Source organism: Orbicella franksi, chromosome 10, assembly GCF_964199315.1.
Source record: "Orbicella franksi chromosome 10, jaOrbFran1.1, whole genome shotgun sequence".
Lineage (NCBI taxonomy): Eukaryota > Metazoa > Cnidaria > Anthozoa > Scleractinia > Merulinidae > Orbicella > Orbicella franksi.
The window spans coordinates 21,714,316-21,733,237 of NC_138154.1; the positions used below are offsets into that span (position 1 = coordinate 21,714,316).

General features: G+C 48.4%; 1 protein-coding gene across 1 annotated transcript in view; it reads left to right on the top strand.

Moving 5' to 3' along the window:
* LOC145501745 (uncharacterized) overlaps nt 1-18,922 on the top strand; it is a 64,713-nt gene that overhangs the window by 20,615 nt on the left and 25,176 nt on the right. Inside the window, exons 2-33 of the mRNA XM_081481142.1 lie at nt 55-1,221; nt 1,627-1,995; nt 2,257-2,907; nt 3,355-3,501; nt 4,015-4,221; nt 5,023-5,123; nt 5,527-5,627; nt 5,669-6,541; nt 6,587-6,827; nt 6,949-7,049; nt 7,091-7,293; nt 7,771-7,875; nt 8,023-8,119; nt 8,165-8,331; nt 8,749-8,845; nt 8,981-9,057; nt 9,253-9,405; nt 9,505-9,843; nt 10,135-10,281; nt 10,765-10,911; nt 11,425-12,181; nt 12,497-12,529; nt 12,653-13,471; nt 13,757-13,981; nt 14,069-14,575; nt 14,921-15,027; nt 15,085-15,173; nt 15,339-15,786; nt 17,037-17,066; nt 17,186-17,209; nt 17,440-17,600; nt 18,431-18,766. Of these exons, the coding sequence (XP_081337268.1) occupies nt 55-1,221; nt 1,627-1,995; nt 2,257-2,907; nt 3,355-3,501; nt 4,015-4,221; nt 5,023-5,123; nt 5,527-5,627; nt 5,669-6,541; nt 6,587-6,827; nt 6,949-7,049; nt 7,091-7,293; nt 7,771-7,875; nt 8,023-8,119; nt 8,165-8,331; nt 8,749-8,845; nt 8,981-9,057; nt 9,253-9,405; nt 9,505-9,843; nt 10,135-10,281; nt 10,765-10,911; nt 11,425-12,181; nt 12,497-12,529; nt 12,653-13,471; nt 13,757-13,981; nt 14,069-14,575; nt 14,921-15,027; nt 15,085-15,173; nt 15,339-15,786; nt 17,037-17,066; nt 17,186-17,209; nt 17,440-17,600; nt 18,431-18,766 (9,026 nt within the window). The remainder of the gene's footprint in view (nt 1-54; nt 1,222-1,626; nt 1,996-2,256; nt 2,908-3,354; nt 3,502-4,014; nt 4,222-5,022; nt 5,124-5,526; nt 5,628-5,668; nt 6,542-6,586; nt 6,828-6,948; nt 7,050-7,090; nt 7,294-7,770; nt 7,876-8,022; nt 8,120-8,164; nt 8,332-8,748; nt 8,846-8,980; nt 9,058-9,252; nt 9,406-9,504; nt 9,844-10,134; nt 10,282-10,764; nt 10,912-11,424; nt 12,182-12,496; nt 12,530-12,652; nt 13,472-13,756; nt 13,982-14,068; nt 14,576-14,920; nt 15,028-15,084; nt 15,174-15,338; nt 15,787-17,036; nt 17,067-17,185; nt 17,210-17,439; nt 17,601-18,430; nt 18,767-18,922) is intronic.

Genomic DNA, 18,922 nt, shown 5'->3' on the forward strand with positions numbered 1-18,922 from the left:
AATTAATTCTTGAAGCCTTTTCTCAAACAATTATATTTCTTTCCGGATCTCTAGGTACTACTACTAGCAGTGCCAGTGTGTCGCCAAGTTCCAGCAGTAGTCTCAGTTTGTCTGACAGTTCCAGCACAAGTGCTATTGTTTCAAAATCCGTTACTTCAAGCAGCAGTGTCACTGTTTCCCCAAGTTCCAGCAGCAGTGCCAGTTTGTCAGACAGTTCCAGCAGAAGCGCGAGTGTTTCAGAGTCCGTAAGTTTAAGCAGCAGTGTCACTGTTTCACCAAGTTCCAGCAGCAGTGCCAGTGTGTCGCCAAGTTCCAGCAGTAGTCTCAGTTTGTCTGACAGTTCCAGCAAAAGTGCTGTTGTTTCAGAATCCGTCACTTCAACCAGCAGTGTCACTGTTTCGCCAAGTTCCAGCAGAAGTGCCAGTTTGTCAGACAGTTCCAGCAGAAGCGCGAGTTTTTCAGAGTCCGTAAGTTTAAGCAGCAGTGTCACTGTTTCACAAAGTTCCAGCAGCAGTGCCAGTGTGTCGCCAAGTTCCAGCAGTATTCTCAGTTTGTCTGACAGTTCCAGCTCAAGTGCTATTGTTTCAGAATCCGTCACTTCAAGCAGCAGTGTCACTGTTTCGCCAAGTTCCAGCAGCAGTGCCAGATTGTCAGACAGCTCCAGCAGAAGCGCAAGTTTTTCAGAGTCCGAAAGTATCAACAGCAGTTTCACTCTTTCACCAAGTTCCAGCAGCAGTGTCAGTGTGTCGCCAAGTTCCAGTAGTAGTCTCAGTTTGTCTGACAGTTCCAGCACAAGTGCTATTTTTTCAGAATCCGTCAGTTCAAGCAGCAGTGTCACTGTTTCGCCAAGTTCCAGCAGCAGCGCCAGTTTATCAGACAGTTCCAGCAGAAACGCGAGTGTTTCAGAGTCCGTAAGTTTAAGGAGCAGTGCCACTGTTTCACAAAGTTCCAGCAGCAGTGCCAGTGTTTCGCCAAGATCCAGCAGCAGTGCCACTGTGTCGCCAAGTTCCAGCAGCAGTGCCACTGTGTCGCCAAGTTTTACCAGCAGTGCCAGTTTCTCGCCAAGTTCGAGCAGCAGTGCCAGTGTGTCGCCAAGTTCCAGCAGTAGTGTCACTTTGTCTGACAGTTCCAGCTCAAGTGCTATTGTTTCAGAATCCGTCACCTCAAGCAGCAGTGTAACTGTTTCGCCAAGTTCCAGCAGCAGTGCCAGTTTGGCAGACAGTTCCAGCCGAAGCGCGAGTGTTTCAGAGTCCGTACGTTTAAGCAGCAGTGTCACTGTTTCACCAAGTTCCAGCAGCAGTGCCAGTGTGTCGCCAAGTTCCAGCAGTAGTTTCAGCTTCTCTGACAGTTCCAGCACAAGTGCTATTGTTTCAGAATCCGTTACTTCAAGCAGCAGTGTAACTGTTTCGCCAAGTTCCAGCAGCAGTGCCAGTTTGTCAGACAGTTCCAGCAGAAGCGCGAGTGTTTCAGAGTCCGTAAGTTTAAGCAGCAGTTTCACTGTTTCACCAAGTTCCAGCAGCAGTGCCAGTGTTTCGCCAAGTTCCAGCAGCAGTGCCACTGTGTCGCCAAGTTCCAGTAGTAGCCTCAGTTTGTCTGACAGTTCCAGCACAAGTGCTATTTTTTCAGAATCCGTCCCTTTAACCAGCAGTGTCAATTTTTCGCCAACTTCCAGCAGAAGTGCCAGTTTGTCAGACAGTTCCAGCAGAAGCGCAAGTGTTTCAGACTCCGTAAGTTTAAGCAGCAGTGTCACTGTTTCACCAAGTTCCAGCAGCAGTGCCAGTGTGTCGCTAAGTTCCAGCAGCGGTGCCAGTGTGTCGCCAAGTTCCAGCAGTAGTGCCAGTGTGTCGCCAAGTTCCAGCAGTAGTCTCAGTTTGTCTGACAGTTCCACCACAAGTGCTATTATTTCGGAATCCGTCACTTCAAGCAGCAGTGCCACTGTTTCGCCAAGTTCCAGCAGCAGCGCCAGTTTATCAGACAGTTCCAGCAGAAACGCAAGTGTTTCAGAGTCCGTAAGTTTAAGCAGCAGTGTCACTGTTTCACCAAGTTCCAGCAGCAGTGCCAGTTTGTCAGACAGTTCCAGCAGAAGCGCGAGTGTTTCAGAGTCCGTAAGTTTAAGCAGCAGTGTCACTGTTTCCCTAAGTTCCAGCAGCAGTGCCAGTGTTTCGCCAAGTTCCAGCAACAGTGCCACTGTGTCGCCAAGTTCCAGTAGTAGCCTCAGTTTGTCTGACAGTTCCAGCAAGAGTGCTATTTTTTCAGAATCCGTCACTTTAAGCAGCAGTGTCAGTGTATCGCCAAGTTCCAGTAGTAGTCTCAGTTTGTCTGACAGTTCCAGCACAAGTGCTATTTTTTCAGAATCCGTCAGTTCAAGCAGCAGTGTCACTGTTTCGCCAAGTTCCAGCAGCAGCGCCAGTTTATCAGACAGTTCCAGCAGAAACGCGAGTGTTTCAGAGTCCGTAAGTTTAAGGAGCAGTGCCACTGTTTCACAAAGTTCCAGCAGCAGTGCCAGTGTTTCGCCAAGATCCAGCAGCAGTGCCACTGTGTCGCCAAGTTCCAGCAGCAGCGCCAGTTTATCAGACAGTTCCAGCAGAAACGCGAGTGTTTCAGAGTCCGTAAGTTTAAGGAGCAGTGCCACTGTTTCACAAAGTTCCAGCAGCAGTGCCAGTGTTTCGCCAAGATCCAGCAGCAGTGCCACTGTGTCGCCAAGTTCTAGCAGCAGTGCCACTGTGTCGCCAAGTTTTACCAGCAGTGCCAGTTTGTCGCCAAGTTCGAGCAGCAGTGCCAGTGTGTCGCCAAGTTCCAGCAGTAGTGTCACTTTGTCTGACAGTTCCAGCTCAAGTGCTATTGTTTCAGAATCCGACACTTCAAGCAGCAGTGTACCTGTTTCGCCAAGTTCCAGCAGCAGTGCCAGTTTGTCAGACAGTTCCAGCCGAAGTGCGAGTGTTTCAGAGTCCGTAAGTTTAAGCAGCAGTGTCACTGTTTCACCAAGTTCCAGCAGCAGTGCCACTGTTTCACCAAGTTCCAGCAGCAGTGCCAGTTTGTCGCCAAGTTCCAGCAATAGTTTCCGCTTCTCTCACAGTTCCAGCACAAGTGCTATTGTTTCAGAATCCGTTACTTCAAGGAGCAGTCTTACTGTTTCGCCAAGTTCCAGCAGCACTGCCAGTTTGTCAGACAGTTCTAGCAGAAGCGCGGGTGTTTCAGAGTCCGTAAGTTTAAGCAGCAGTGTCACTGTTTCACCAAGTTCCAGCAGCAGTGCCAGTGTTTCGCCAAGTTCCAGCAGCAGTGCCACTGTGTCGCCAAGTTCCAGTAGTAGTCTCAGTTTGTCTGACAGTTCCAGCACAAGTGCTATTTTTTCAGAATCCGTCACTTTAAGCAGCAGTGTCACTGTTTCGCCAACTTCCAGCAGAAGTGCCAGTTTGTCAGACAGTTCCAGCAGAAGCGCAAGTGTTTCAGACTCCGTAAGTTTAAGCACCAGTGTCAATGTTTCACCAAGTTCCAGCAGCAGTGCCAGTGTGTCGCCAAGTTCCAGCAGTAGTGCCAGTGTGTCGCCAAGTTCCAGCAGTAGTCTCAGTTTGTCTGACAGTTCCACCACAAGTGCTATTATTTCGGAATCCGTCACTTCAAGCAGCAGTGTCACTGTTTCGCCAAGTTCCAGCAGCAGTGCCAGTGTGTCGCCAACTTCCAGCAGCAGTGCCAGTGTGTCGCCAAGTTCCAGCAGTAGTCTCAGTTTGTCTGACAGTTCCAGCAAAAGTGCTGTTGTTTCAGAATCCGTCACTTCAACCAGCAGTGTCACTGTTTCGCCAAGTTCCACCAGCAGTGCCAGTTTGTCAGACAGTTCCATCAGAAGCGCGAGTTTTTCAGACTCCGTAAGTTTAAGCAGCAGTGTCACTGTTTCACCAAGTTCCAGCAGCAGTGCCAGTCTTTCTCCAAGTTCCAGCAGCAGTGCCACTGTGTCGCTAAGTTCCAGCAGTAGTGTCAGTTTCTCTGAGAGTTCCAGCTCAAGTGCTATTGTTTCAGAATCCCTCAGTTTAAGCAGAAGTGTCACTGTTACGCCAAGTTCCAGCAGCAGTGCCAGTTTGTCAGACAGTTCCAGCAGAAGCGCGAGTTTTTCAGAGTTCGTAAGTTTAAGCAGCAGTGTCAATCTCTCACCAAGTTCCAGCAGCAGCGCCAGTGTGTCCCCAAGTTCCAGCAGTAGTCTCAGTTTGTCTGACAGTTCCAGCACAAGTGCTATTATTTCAGAATCCGTCACTTCAAGCAGCAGTGTCACTGTTTCGCCAAGTTCCAGCAGCAGTGCCAGTTTGTCAGACAGTTCCAGCAGAAGCGCGAGTGTTTCAGAGTCCGTAAGTTTAAGCAGCAGTGTCACAGTTTCACCAAGTTCCAGCAGCAGTGCCAGTGTGTCGCCAAGTTCCAGCAGCAGTGCCAGTTTGTTGCCAAGTTCCAGCAGTAGTGCCAGTGTGTTGCCAAGTTCCAGCAGTAGTCTCAGTTTGTCTGACACTTCCAGCACAAGTGCTATTATTTCGGAATCCGTCACTTCAAGCAGCAATGTCACTGTTTCGCCAAGTTCCAGCAGCAGTGCCAGTTTGTCAGACAGTTCCAGCAGAAGCGCGAGTGTTTCAGAGTCCGTAAGTTTAAGCAGCAGTGTCACTGTTTCACCAAGTTCCAGCAGCAGTGCCAGTGTGTCGCCAAGTTCTAGCAGCAGTGCCAGTGTGTTGCCAAGTTCCAGCAGTAGTGCCAGTGTCTCGCCAAGTTCCAGGAGTAGTGTCAGTTTGTCTGACAGTTCCAGCACAGGTGCTATTGTTTCAGAATCCATCAGTTCAAGCAGCAGTTTCACTGTTTCGCCAAGTTCCAGCAGCAGTGCCAGTTTGTCAGACAGTTCCAGCAGAAGCGCGAGTGTTTCAGAGTCCGTAAGTTTAAGCAGCAGTGCAAGTGTGTCACCAAGTTCAAGCAGCAGTGCCAGTGTGTCGCCAAGTTCCAGCAGTAGTCTCAGTTTGTCTGACAGTTCCAGCACAGGTGCTCTTGTTTCAGATTCCGTCAGTTCAAGCAGCAGTGTCACTGTTTCGCCAAGTTCCACCAGCAGTGCCAGTTTGTCACACAGTTCCAGCAGAAGCGCGACTGTTTCAGAGTCCGTAAGTTTAAGCAGCAGTGTCACTGTTTCACCAAGTTCCAGCAGCAGTGCAAGTGTGTCGTTAAGTTCCAGCAGCAGCGCCAGTGTGTCGCCAAGTTCCAGCAATAGTCTCAGTTTCTCTGACAGTTCCAGCACAAGTACTATCATTTCAGAATCCGTTACTTCAAGCAGTAGTGTCACTGTTCGGCCAAGTTCCAGCAGCAGTGCCAGTTTGTCAGACAGTTCCAGCAGAAGCGCGAGTGTTTCAGAGTCCGTAAGTTTAAGCAGCAGTGTCACTGTTTCACCAAGTTCCAGCAGCAGTGCCAGTGTGTCGCCGAGTTCGAGCAGCAGTGCCAGTGTGTCGCCAAGTTCCAGCAGTAGTGTCAGTTTCTCTGACAGTTTCAGCACAAGTGCTATTGTTGCAGAATCCGTCAGTCAAGGCAGCAGTGTCACTATTTCCCCAACTTCAAGCAACAGTGCCAGTCTCTCAGACAGTTTTAGCGGAAGCGCGAGTGTTTCAGAGCCCGTAAGTTTAAGCAGCAGTGTCACTCTTTCTCCAAGTTCCAGCAGCAGTGCCAGTGTGTCGCTAAGTTCCGGCAGTAGTGTCAGTTTCTCTGACAGTTCCAGCACAAGTGCTATTGTTTCAGAATCCCTCAGTTTAAGCAGAAGTGTCACTGTTACGCCAAGTTCCAGCAGCAGTGCCAGTTTGTCAGACAGTTCCAGCAGAAGCGCAAGTGTTTCAGCGTCCGTAAGTTTAAGCCGCAGTGCCAGTGTGTCGCCAAGTTCCAGCAGCAGTGCCAGTGTGTCGCCAAGTTCCAGCAGTAGTCTCAGTTTATCTGACAGTTCCAGCACAGGTGCTATTGTTTCAGAATCCATCAGTTCAAGCAGCAGTTTCACTGTTTCGCCAAGTTCCAGCAGCAGTGCCAGTTTGTCAGACAGTTCCAGCAGAAGGGCGAGTGTTTCAGAGTCCGTAAGTTTAAGCAGCAGTGCCAGTGTGTCGCCAAGTTCCAGCAGTAGTGCCAGTGTGTCGCCAAGTTCCAGCAGTAGTCTCAGTTTGTCTGACAGTTCCAGCACAAGTGCTATTGTTTTGCAATCCGTCACTTTAAGCAGCAGTGTCACTGTTTCGCCAAGTTCCAGCAGCAGTGCCAGTTTGTCAGACAGTTCCAGCAGAAGCGCGAGTGTTTCAGAGTCCGTAAGTTTAAGCAGCAGTGTCACTGTTTCACCAAGTTCCAGCAGCAGTGCTAGTGTGTCGCCAAGTTCCAGCAGCAGTGCCAGTTTGTCAGACAGTTCCAGCAGAAGCGCGACTGTTTCAGAGTCCGTAAGTTTAAGCAGCAGTGTCACTGTTTCACCAAGTTCCAGCAGCAGTGCTAGTGTGTCGCCAAGTTCCAGCAGCAGTGCCAATTTGTCAGACAGTTCCAGCAGAAGCGCGAGTTTTTCAGAGTCAGTAAGTTTAAGCAGCAGTGTCACTGTTTCACCAAGTTCCAGCAGCAGTGCCAGTTTGTCGCCAAGTTCTAGCAGCAGCGCCAGTGTGTTGCCAAGTTCCAGCAGTAGTGCCAGTGTCTCGCCAAGTTCCAGGAGTAGTGTCAGTTTGTCTGACAGTTCCAGCACAGGTGCTATTGTTTCAGAATCCATCAGTTCAAGCAGCAGTTTCACTGTTTCGCCAAGTTCCAGCAGCAGTGCCAGTTTGTCAGACAGTTCTAGCAGAAGCGCGAGTTTTTCAGAGTCCGTAAGTTTAAGCAGCAGTGCAAGTGTCTCGCCAAGTTCCAGCAGCAGTGCCAGTGTGTCGCCAAGTTCCAGCAGTAGTGTCAGTTTCTCTGACAGTTTCAGCACAAGTGCTATTGTTGCAGAATCCGTCAGTCAAGGCAGCAGTGTCACTATTTCCCCAACTTCAAGCAACAGTGCCAGTCTCTCAGACAGTTTTAGCAGAAGCGCGAGTGTTTCAGAGCCCGTAAGTTTAAGCAGCAGTGTCACTCTTTCTCCAAGTTCCAGCAGCAGTGCCGCTGTGTCGCTAAGTTCCAGCAGTAGTGTCAGTTTCTCTGACAGTTCCAGCACAAGTGCTATTGTTTCAGAATCCCTCAGTTTAAGCAGAAGTGTCACTGTTACGCCAAGTTCCAGCAGCAGTGCCAGTTTGTCAGACAGTTCCAGCAGAAGCGCGAGTGTTTCAGAGTCCATAAGTTTAAGCCGCAGTGCCAGTGTGTCGCCAAGTTCCAGCAGCAGTGCCAGTGTGTCGCCAAGTTCCAGCAGTAGTCTCAGTTTGTCTGACAGTTCCAGCACAGGTGCTATTGTTTCAGAATCCATCAGTTCAAGCAGCAGTTTCACTGTTTCGCCAAGTTCCAGCAGCAGCGCCAGTTTGTCAGACAGTTCCAGCAGAAGCGCGAGTGTTTCAGAGTCCGTAAGTTTAAGCAGCAGTGCCAGTGTGTCGCCAAGTTCCAGCAGTAGTGCCAGTCTGTGGCCAAGCTCCAGCAGTAGTCTCAGTTTGTCTGACAGTTCCAGCACAAGTGCTATTGTTTCGCAAACCGTCACTTTAAGCAGCAGTGTCACTGTTTCGCCAAGTTCCAGCAGCAGTGCCAGGGTGTCCCCAAGTTCCAGCAGCAGTGCCAGTGTGTCGCCAAGTTCAAGCAGTATTCTCAGCTTGTCTGAAAGTTCCAGCACAAGTGCTATTGTTTCAGAATCCGTCACTTCCAGCAGCAGTGTCACTGTTTCGTCAACTTCCACCAGCAGTGGCAGTTTGTCAGACAGCTCCAGCAGAAGCGCAAGTGTTTCAGAGTCCGTAAGTATCAACAGCAGCTTCAATCTTTCACCAAGTTCCAGCAGCAGTGCCAGTGTGTCGCCAAGTTCCAGCAGCAGTGCAATTGTGTCGCCAAGCTCCAGTAGTAGTCTCAGTTTGTCTGACAGTTCCAACACAATTGCTATTTTTTCAGTATCCGTCAGTTCAACCAGCAGTCTCACTGTTTCGCCAATTTCCAGCAGCAGCGCCAGTTTATCAGACAGTTCCAGCAGAAACGCGAGTGTTTCAGAGTCCGTAAGTTTAAGCAGCAGTGCCACTGTTTCACCAAGTTCCAGCAGCAGTGCCAGTTTGTCGCCAAGTTCGAGCAGCAGTGCCAGTGTGTCGCCAAGTTCCAGCAGTAGTGTCACTTTGTCTGAGAGTTCCAGCTCAAGTGCTATTGTTTCAGAATCCGTCACTTCAAGCAGCAGTGTAACTATTTCGCCAAGTTCCAGCAGCAGTGCCAGTTTGTCAGACAGTTCCAGCCGAAGCGGGAGTGTTTCAGAGTCCGTACGTTTAAGCGGCAGTGTCACTGTTTCGCCAAGTTCCAGCAGCAGTGCCAGTGTGTCGCCAAGTTCCAGCAGTAGTTTCAGCTTGTCTGACAGTTCCAGCACAAGTGCTATTGTTTCAGAATCCGTTACTTCAAGCAGCAGTGTCACTGTATCGCCAAGTTCCAGCAGCAGTGCCAGTTTGTCAGACAGTTCCAGCAGAAGCGCGAGTGGTTCAGAGTCCGTAAGTTTAAGCAGCAGTGTCACTGTTTCACCAAGTTTCAGCAGCAGTGCCAGTGTTTCGCCAAGTTCCAGCAGCAGTGCCACTGTGTCGCCAAGTTCCAGTAGTAGCCTCAGTTTGTCTGACAGTTCCAGCACAAGTGCTATTTTTTCAGAATCCGTCCCTTTAAGCAGCAGTGTCACTGTTTCGCCAACTTCCAGCAGAAGTGCCAGTTTGTCAGACAGTTCCAGCAGAAGCGCAAGTGTTTCAGAGTCCGTAAGTTTAAGGAGCAGTGTCACTGTTTCACCAAGTTCCAGCAGAAGTGCCAGTTTGTCAGACAGTTCCAGCAGAAGCGCGAGTGTTTTAGACTCCGTAACTTTAAGCAGCAGTGTCACTGTTTCACCAAGTTCCAGCAGCAGTGCCACTGTTTCGCCAAGTTCTAGCAGCAGTGCCAGTGTGTCGCCAAGTTCCAGCAGTGGTTTCAGTTTGTCTGAAAGTTTTAGCACAAGTGCTATTGTTTCAGAGTCCGTAAGTTTAAGCAGCAGTGTCACTGTTTCACCAAGTTCCAGCAGCAGTGCCAGTGTGTCGCCAAGTTCTAGCAGCAGTGCCAGTGTGTCGCCAAGTTTCAGCAGTGGTTTCAGTTTGTCTGACAGTTTTAGCACAAGTGCTGTTGTTTTAGAATCCGTCAGGTCAAGGAGCAGTGTCACTATTTCGCCAAGTTCCAGCAGCAGTGCCAGTTTGTCAGACAGTTCCAGCAGAAGCGCAAGTGTTTCAGACTCCGTAAGTTTAAGCACCAGTGTCAATGTTTCACAAAGTTCCAGCAGCAGTGCCAGTGTGTCGCCAAGTTCCAGCAGCGGTGCCAGTGTGTCGCCAAGTTCCAGTAGTAGCCTCAGTTTGTCTGACAGTTCCAGCACAGGTGCTGTTTTTTCAGAATCCGTCACTTTAAGCAGCAGTGTCACTTTTTCGCCAACTTCCAGCAGAAGTGCCAGTTTGTCAGACAGTTCCAGCAGAAGCGCAAGTGTTTCAGACTCCGTAAGTTTAAGCACCAGTGTCAATGTTTCACCAAGTTCCAGCAGCAGTGCCAGTGTGTCGCCAAGTTCCAGCAGCGGTGCCAGTGTGTCGCCAAGTTCCAGCAGTAGTGCCAGTGTGTCGCCAAGTTCCAGCAGTAGTCTCAGTTTGTCTGACAGTTCCACCACAAGTGCTGTTATTTCGGAATCCGTCACTTCAAACAGCAGTGTCACTGTTTCGCCACGTTCCAGCACCAGTGCCAGTTTGTCAGAGAGTTCCAGGAGAAGCGCGAGTGTTTCAGAGTCCGTAAGTTTAAGCAGCAGTGTCACTGTTTCACCAAGTTCCAGCAGAAGTGCCAGTTTGTCAGACAGTTCCAGCAGAAGCGCGAGTGGTTCAGAGTCCGTAAGTTTAAGCAGCAGTGTCACTGTTTCACCAAGTTCCAGCCGCAGTGCCAGTGTGTCGCCAAGTTCCAGCAGCAGTGCCACTGTGTCGCCAAGTTCCAGTAGTAGCCTCAGTTTGTCTGACAGTTCCAGCACAAGTGCTATTTTTTCAGAATCCGTCACTTTAAGCAGCAGTGTCATTGTTTCGCCAACTTCCAGCAGAAGTGCCAGTTTGTCAGACAGTTCCAGCAGAAGCGCAAGTGTTTCAGACTCCGTAAGTTTAAGCACCAGTGTCAATGTTTCACCAAGTTCCAGCAGCAGTGCCAGTGTGTCGCCAAGTTCCAGCAGCGGTGCCAGTATGTCGCCAAGTTCCAGCAGTAGTGCCAGTGTGTCGCCAAGTTCCAGCAGTAGTCTCAGTTTGTCTGACAGTTCCACCACAAGTGCTGTTATTTCGGAATCCGTCACTTCAAACAGCAGTGTCACTGTTTCGCCACGTTCCAGCACCAGTGCCAGTTTGTCAGAGAGTTCCAGGAGAAGCGCGAGTGTTTCAGAGTCCGTAAGTTTAAGCAGCAGTGTCACTGTTTCACCAAGTTCCAGCAGAAGTGCCAGTTTGTCAGACAGTTCCAGCAGAAGCGCGAGTGGTTCAGAGTCCGTAAGTTTAAGCAGCAGTGTCACTGTTTCACCAAGTTCCAGCCGCAGTGCCAGTGTGTCGCCAAGTTCCAGCAGCAGTGCCACTGTGTCGCCAAGTTCCAGTAGTAGCCTCAGTTTGTCTGACAGTTCCAGCACAAGTGCTATTTTTTCAGAATCCGTCACTTTAAGCAGCAGTGTCATTGTTTCGCCAACTTCCAGCAGAAGTGCCAGTTTGTCAGACAGTTCCAGCAGAAGCGCAAGTGTTTCAGACTCCGTAAGTTTAAGCACCAGTGTCAATGTTTCACCAAGTTCCAGCAGCAGTGCCAGTGTGTCGCCAAGTTCCAGCAGCGGTGCCAGTATGTCGCCAAGTTCCAGCAGTAGTGCCAGTGTGTCGCCAAGTTCCAGCAGTAGTCTCAGTTTGTCTGACAGTTCCACCACAAGTGCTATTATTTCGGAATCCGTCACTTCAAGCAGCAGTGTCACTGTTTCGCCAAGTTCCAGCACCAGTGCCAGTTTCTCAGACAGTTCCAGGAGAAGCGCGAGTGTTTCAGAGTCCGTAAGTTTAAGCAGCAGTGTCACTGTTTCACCAAGTTCCAGCAGCAGTGCCAGTTTGTCAGACAGTTCCAGCAGAAGCGCGAGTGTTTTACACTCCGTAAGTTTAAGCAGCAGTGTCACTGTTTCACCAAGTTTCAGCAGCAGTGCCAGTGTGTCGCCAACTTCCAGCAGCAGTGCCAGTGTGTCGCCAAGTTCAAGCAGCAGTGCCAGTGTGTCACCAAGTTCCAGCAGTAGTCTCAGTTTGTCTGACAGTTCCAGCAAAAGTGATTTTTTTTCAGAATCCGTCACTTCAACCAGCAGTGTCACTGTTTCGCCAAGTTCCAGCAGCAGTGCCAGCTTGTCAGACAGTTCCAGCAGAAGGTCGAGTGTTTCACAGTCCGTAAGTTTAAGCAGCAGTGTGACTGTTTCACCAAGTTCCAGCAGCAGTGCCAGTGCGTCGCCAAGTTCCAGCAGTAGTGTCAGTTTGTCTCACAGTTCGAGCACAAGTGCTATTGTTTCAGAATCCAACAGTTCAAGCAGCAGTGTCACTGTATCGCCAAGTTCCAGCAGCAGTGCCATTGTGTCGCCAAGTTCCAGCAGTAGTCTCAGTTTGTCTCACAGTTCCAGAACAAGTGGTATTGTTTTAGAATCCGTCAGTTCGAGAAGCAGTGTCACTGTTTCGCCAAGTTCCAGCAGCAGTGGCAGTTTGTCACACAGCTCGAGGAGAAGCGCGAGTGTTTCAGAGTCCGTAAGTTTAAGCAGCAGTGTCACTTTTTTACCAAGTTCCAGCAGCAGTACCAGTGTGTCGCCAAGTTCCAGCAGTAGTTTCAGCTTGTCTGACAGTTCCAGCACAAGTGCTATTGTTTCCGAATCTGCCAATTCAAGCAGCAGTGTCACTGTTTCGCCAAGTTCCAGCAGCAGTGCCAGTTTGTCAGACAGTTCCAGCAGAAGCGCGAGTTTTTCAGAGTCAGTAAGTTTAAGCAGCAGTGTCACTGTTTCACCAAGTTCCAGCAGCAGTGCCAGTGTGTCGCCAAGTTCCAGCAGCAGTGCCAGTGTGTCGCCAAGTTCCAGCAGTAGTGTCACTTTGTTTGACAGTTCCAGCACAAGTGCTATTGTTTTAGAATCTCTCACTTCAAGCAGCAGTGTCACTGTTTCGCCAAGTTCCAGCAGCAGTGCCAGTTTGTCAGACAGCTCCAGCAGAAGCGCGAGTGTTTCAGAGTCCGTAAGTTTAAGCAGCAGTGTCACTGTTTCACCAAGTTCCAGCAGCAGTGCCAGTTTGTCAGACAGCTCCAGCAGAAGCGCGAGTGTTTCAGAGTCCGTAAGTTTAAGCAGCAGTGTCACTGTTTCACCAAGTTCCAGCAGCAGTGCCAGTGTTTCGCCAAGTTCCAGCAGCAGTGCCACTGTGTCGCCAAGTTCCAGTAGTAGCCTCAGGTTGTCTGACAGTTCCAGCACACGTGCTATTTTTTCAGAATCCGTCACTTTAAGCAGCAGTGTCACTGTTTCGCCAACTTCCAGCAGAAGTGCCAGTTTGTCAGACAGTTCCAGCAGAAGCGCAAGTGTTTCAGAGTCCGTAAGTTTAAGCAGCAGTGTCACTGTTTCTCCAAGTTCCAGCAGCAGTGCCATTGTGTCGCCAAGTTCCAGCAGTGGTTTCAGTTTGTCTGACAGTTTTAGCACAAGTGCTATTGTTTCAGAATCCGTCAGGTCAAGTAGCAGTGTCACTATTTCGCCAAGTTCCAGCAGCAGTGCCAGTTTGTCAGACACGTCCAGCAGAAGCGCGAGTGTTTCAGAGTCCGTAAGTTTAAGCAGCAGTGTCACTGTTTCACCAAGTTCCAGCAGCAGTGCCAGTGTGTCGCCAAGTTCTAGCAGCAGTGCCAGTGTGTCGCCAAGTTCCAGCAGTGGTTTCAGTTTGTCTGAAAGTTTTAGCACAAGTGCTATTGTTTCAGAGTCCGTAAGTTTAAGCAGCAGTGTCACTGTTTCACCAAGTTCCAGCAGCAGTGCCAGTGTGTCGCCAAGTTCTAGCAGCAGTGCCAGTGTGTCGCCAAGTTTCAGCAGTGGTTTCAGTTTGTCTGACAGTTTTAGCACAAGTGCTGTTGTTTCAGAATCCGTCAGGTCAAGGAGCAGTGTCACTATTTCGCCAAGTTCCAGCAGCAGTGCCAGTTTGTCAGACAGTTCCAGCAGAAGCGCAAGTGTTTCAGACTCCGTAAGTTTAAGCACCAGTGTCAATGTTTCACAAAGTTCCAGCAGCAGTGCCAGTGTGTCGCCAAGTTCCAGCAGCGGTGCCAGTGTGTCGCCAAGTTCCAGCAGTAGTGCCAGTGTGTCGCCAAGTTCCAGCAGTAGTCTCAGTTTGTCTGACAGTTCCACCACAAGTGCTGTTATTTCGGAATCCGTCACTTCAAGCAGCAGTGTCACTGTTTCGCCAAGTTCCAGCACCAGTGCCAGTTTGTCAGACAGTTCCAGCAGAAGCGCGAGTGTTTCAGAGTCCGTAAGTTTAAGCAGCAGTGTCACTGTTTCACCAAGTTCCAGCAGCAGTGCCAGTTTGTCAGACAGTTCCAGCAGAAGCGCGAGTGTTTCACAGTCCGTAAGTTTAAGCAGCAGTGTCACTGTTTCACCAAGTTTCAGCAGCAGTGCCAGTGTGTCGCCAACTTCCAGCAGCAGTGCCAGTGTGTCGCCAAGTTCAAGCAGCAGTGCCAGTGTGTCGCCAAGTTCCAGCAGTAGTCTCAGTTTGTCTGACAGTTCCAGCAAAAGTGATTTTGTTTCAGAATCCGTCACTTCAACCAGCAGTGTCACTGTTTCGCCAAGTTCCAGCAGCAGTGCCAGCTTGTCAGACAGTTCCAGCGGAAGGTCGAGTGTTTCAGAGTCCGTAAGTTTAAGCAGCAGTGTCACTTTTTTACCAAGTTCCAGCAGCAGTGCCAGTGTGTCGCCAAGTTCCAGCAGTAGTTTCAGCTTGTCTGACAGTTCCAGCACAAGTGCTATTGTTTCCGAATCTGCCAATTCAAGCAGCAGTGTCACTGTTTCGCCAAGTTCCAGCAGCAGTGCCAGTTTGTTAGACAGTTCCAGCAGAAGCGCGAGTTTTTCAGAGTCAGTAAGTTTAAGCAGCAGTGTCACTGTTTCACCAAGTTCCAGCAGCAGTGCCAGTGTGTCGCCAAGTTCCAGCAGCAGTGCCAGTGTGTCGCCAAGTTCCAGCAGTAGTGTCACTTTGTTTGACAGTTCCAGCACAAGTGCTATTGTTTCAGAATCTCTCACTTCAAGCAGCAGTGTCACTGTTTCGCCAAGTTCCAGCAGCAGTGCCAGTTTGTCAGACAGCTCCAGCAGAAGCGCGAGTGTTTCAGAGTCCGTAAGTTTAAGCAGCAGTTTCACTGTTTCACCAAGTTCCAGCAGCAGTGCCAGTGTTTCGCCAAGTTCCAGCAGCAGTGCCACTGTGTCGCCAAGTTCCAGTAGTAGCCTCAGTTTGTCTGACAGTTCCAGCACAAGTGCTATTTTTTCAGAATCCGTCACTTTAAGCAGCAGTTTCACTGTTTCGCCAACTTCCAGCAGAAGTGCCAGTTTGTCAGACAGTTCCAGCAGAAGCGCGAGTGTTTCAGAGTCCGTAAGTTTAAGCAGCAGTGTCACTGTTTCTCCAAGTTCCAGCAGCAGTGCCATTGTGTCGCCAAGTTCCAGCAGTGGTTTCAGTTTGTCTGACAGTTTTAGCACAAGTGCTATTGTTTCAGAATCCGTCAGGTCAAGGAGCAGTGTCACTATTTCGCCAAGTTCCAGCAGCAGTGCCAGTTTGTCAGACACGTCCAGCAGAAGCGCGAGTGTTTCAGAGTCCGTAAGTTTAAGCAGCAGTGTCACTGTTTCACCAAGTTCCAGCAGCAGTGCCAGTGTGTCGCCAAGTTCTAGCAGCAGTGCCAGTGTGTCGCCAAGTTCCAGCAGTGGTTTCAGTTTGTCTGACAGTTTTAGCACAAGTGCTATTGTTTCAGAGTCCGTAAGTTTAAGCAGCAGTGTCACTGTTTCACCAAGTTCCAGCAGCAGTGCCAGTGTGTCGCCAAGTTCTAGCAGCAGTGCCAGTGTGTCGCCTAGTTTCAGCAGTGGTTTCAGTTTGTCTGACAGTTTTAGCACAAGTGCTGTTGTTTCAGAATCCGTCAGGTCAAGGAGCAGTGTCACTATTTCGCCAAGTTCCAGCAGCAGTGCCAGTTTGTCAGACAGTTCCAGCAGAAGCGCGAGTGTTTCAGAGTCCGTAAGTTTAAGTAGCAGTGTCACTGTTTCACCAAGTTCCAGCAGCAGTGCCAGTGTGTCGCCAAGTTCTAGCAGCAGTGTCAGTGTGTCGCCAAGTTCCAGCAGTGGTTTCAGTTTGTCTGACAGTGTTAGCACAAGTGCTATTGTTTCAGAGTCCGTAAGTTTAAGCAGCAGTGTCACTGTTTCACCAAGTTCCAGCAGCAGTGCCAGTGTGTCGCCAAGTTCCAGCAGCAGTGCTAGTGTGTCGCCAAGTTCCAGCAGCAGTGCCAGTCTTCGCGGAAACGTGTCAGTCAGATCAAGTGCGTCACAGTCCCAAACCTCAGCTCCGTCTCTGTCGAAAAGTGTCTCAGCAATGTCAACATCGGCAAGTGAAGATGGTTCCTCGTCTGCAAGTCTCTTGAAGAGTACATCTCCGTCAGTGAGTCAGACTATCTCTGCATTAAAGAGTAAGTCCTTAAGTCTTTCGTTATTGGTCAATAAATGGATTCGTTTTCAAGAGCATAATAAGCCATTACAGTGTACCTAGAGTTTCTCATGTTACCAAGGGCTGTTCACGTGGAAGTGGGGGGCCTCAGGCAGGTGAAGTCTCCCGCCTTGGTGGGGTAACTAATGTATCCATACAATCTCTTTTTCTCTTGATCGCGTTCATATGTTAGATGGGGTACCCCCCCAAGGCGGGTCACCCGGTCAGCCGGTCCAGGTAACCCGCTTCGGTGGGGTGAGTTATCTCCGTGTGAAAGCTGCGGAGTGGGGTAACCCGCCTAACCGGGGAGATCAAATCACTACGCCAAAGCCCGACAAAACACACGGCAGAACAACGTGGCTGTCAGCCACTACGAGTGTGGCGAGTTGTTTCGAGAATTTCACTTTCAAAACCGCCAAAACGGTGATGAAATTGACAGTTCTGGGGACAATTTAAGCGTGTAATCGGATAGTCAGGATAATCAGCGGAATCAAACTGAAGTTTTGCCTGAAACAGCGACATTGAAGCGATAAGCAGCTTCATCGGAACAAACGAAGAAAACAAACGTTAGTTCTTTGTTTATGTGCATGCTTAACGACCGTGCGATTGCATTTTAGAGCTCACCCCGCGTCCCCGGGAACAAATACTTCTTTACCACGGGTAGGGGAGGTACTTCACCTTCCCGGGGTCCCCCGCTTCCATGTGAACAGGCCCTAAAAACACGCAACCCACAATCGATCAAGTTTCAGGGAAAGTCAATATATACCAAGCTTTAAATCAGAAGATTTCATTGGTTCACTTCTGGGAGGTTTTCGGACTCGGAAAAGAATTTATGTCTCTTTCGTCCAGATGAGTAAGCATAGCACAGTATAGCATTTCATAGCATAGCAAAGCAAAGCATAGGATAATAGCATGGCATGAAATGGAAAGCGCGAAATAGCATAAAATCGCATGAAAAGGCATCTTATGCCGAGCCATAACTGTAGCACGGCACGACAAGGCATGGCACAGGCATAGCATGTCATGTTGTGTTTGGCCTATCATAGCCTTACCTTAACAGAAAAGAGCAAATAATCTGTAATGACTGACTATTACGATATAAAAGAGCTAGTACTGTAATACAACCATTGCTATGATCATTCTGGCAATCGTTGTTACGTTTAACGTTTATGACCCAAAAATTTAGTATCAAAAACGTTAATAATTTGTGCTGTCGTTTCGTCTTTACCTTAGCTACAATGATTGCCGTTTCATCTACTGCAGGTAAGTCCCTTGTTTATTCATTACACATTGTCTCATTATCTACATACATATTTGTGTAATTATAAACATGCACTGCTAAGTACAGATACTGTATTCACAGTTTTCGTTTTTCTTGTCAGCTACAACAACTCCAGCTCCAACAAGTGAGTACACATAATATCAGCGTAATGGTTCTTTTTATTTCCGTTATTGTAAATGATTTTATGGCTTTACGCGAGGTACAATGAATATTATCATGTGTAAGTAAATGCCTTAAGGTTATTATCGAAGAAAGTTCGAAATGTGACGTTGTACATTTTTAAGTGGCTATATCGTGCAACAAGCAATATATAGGTTGTATATTTTAATTCTTCTTTTTTTTAAATCATTGAAGCGGCTCCACGTGAGAACATTATGTATCCATCCGGGCCGCAGCAGAATGATAACGAGTTTCGTCTTGAAGACTCTCCTTTCTCCTCCTCCTCCCGCTGCTTGAGGATCGACACGGATTTTACTGGATTTCCATTCTTCTCAGAGAGGCATTACAAGCTGTTTGTAAGTATAGAGTGTTTTCAAAATGACGTCACGGCAGCCATATTGGCATCTCCCTGTCGGTGTTCCAGCCCGATACTGATGGTGTTGAGCTTTTTTCGTAATTTAACACTCATTCCAATAAAATTGCATTGCTGCTGGCCACGTAAGTTAAAACGCTCTGTTTTTGGATATTCATGTAAGTCTATAGAACTTGTCGCTTTTATATACGAAAGTGAACAATATTCCACCATTGCCTGATTTCAAACCGAAAAGGACTAGATACGAGTGTGTAAATTGTGGGATTAGCAACTATTAATCCATAGATATAGCGCAGACCAAGCTTTACAAAATCCCCAAGTTTGGTGTAAATAGACCCAATAGTAAGCAAGATAGAGCCCTTTGAAAATGTCAAAATTTACAAAGAAATATATGCCCATCCGGACGCGTGTCCGGATGACCAAACATTTCTTTGTTGATTTTGACGTTTTTAAATGGCTGTATCTCAGTCAAAACTGGCCTTATTAACACCAAACTTGGGGATTTTGTGAATCTCGGTGTGCACTTTCTGACTATGTCGATCAATAGTTCCTTATCTCATAATTTACAGACTCGTACCTAGTCCTTTTCGGTTTGAAATCAGACAGTAGAGCTTATGTGGTGACTCTTTAGTGCCTCGATTCATCCTGAAATATAAACGTGTACCTAGATGGATTAGTATCCAATCAAGTAGCAATACTAATCACAGATGTCATCTCCATAAGGAAGTAAGACAGAGTTAACCAATAATAAATTTGCCAAACAAGAATTGATGTGGTGTGCTTTTATCTAAACACCTCTTCTTCATTTTGTAGATATGCCGTAATGGTATAATCCAGTTGAATTATGAATGGAGCTGGTGGTGGCCACGGAAGTTTGGTGTCTACAGGTGGCTGAGAAATATGGCAATTATTGCGCCGTTCTGGGCCACGACTGATACGTATTTTGCTTTCAGAGACGGTCATTCTAAGGTGTATTATCAAGTGTACAGCCAAACCAATGGAGGGTCTTCTAAAATCCTTAACATGGCCTCACAAGATGTAAAGCTCTATGGCGGTGATAAAAAATTTGCCAACTTTGCTGCCAGTTGGGTTCTTGTTGTGACCTGGTACAAGCTCTGTCCATACGCTTACGACAACAACTGTCGTTGGGTAAGACATCTATTATCCACATTACTACTACTACTACCAATGCTATTATTATGGAGAAAACGTTCCGTTAAACGACATGTCCCTGGGTTTACAAACATTTATTTTTCGTCTTCCTTCTGCTTAGCTTTGATTAATATAGTTTGCGGAAACAGTGAA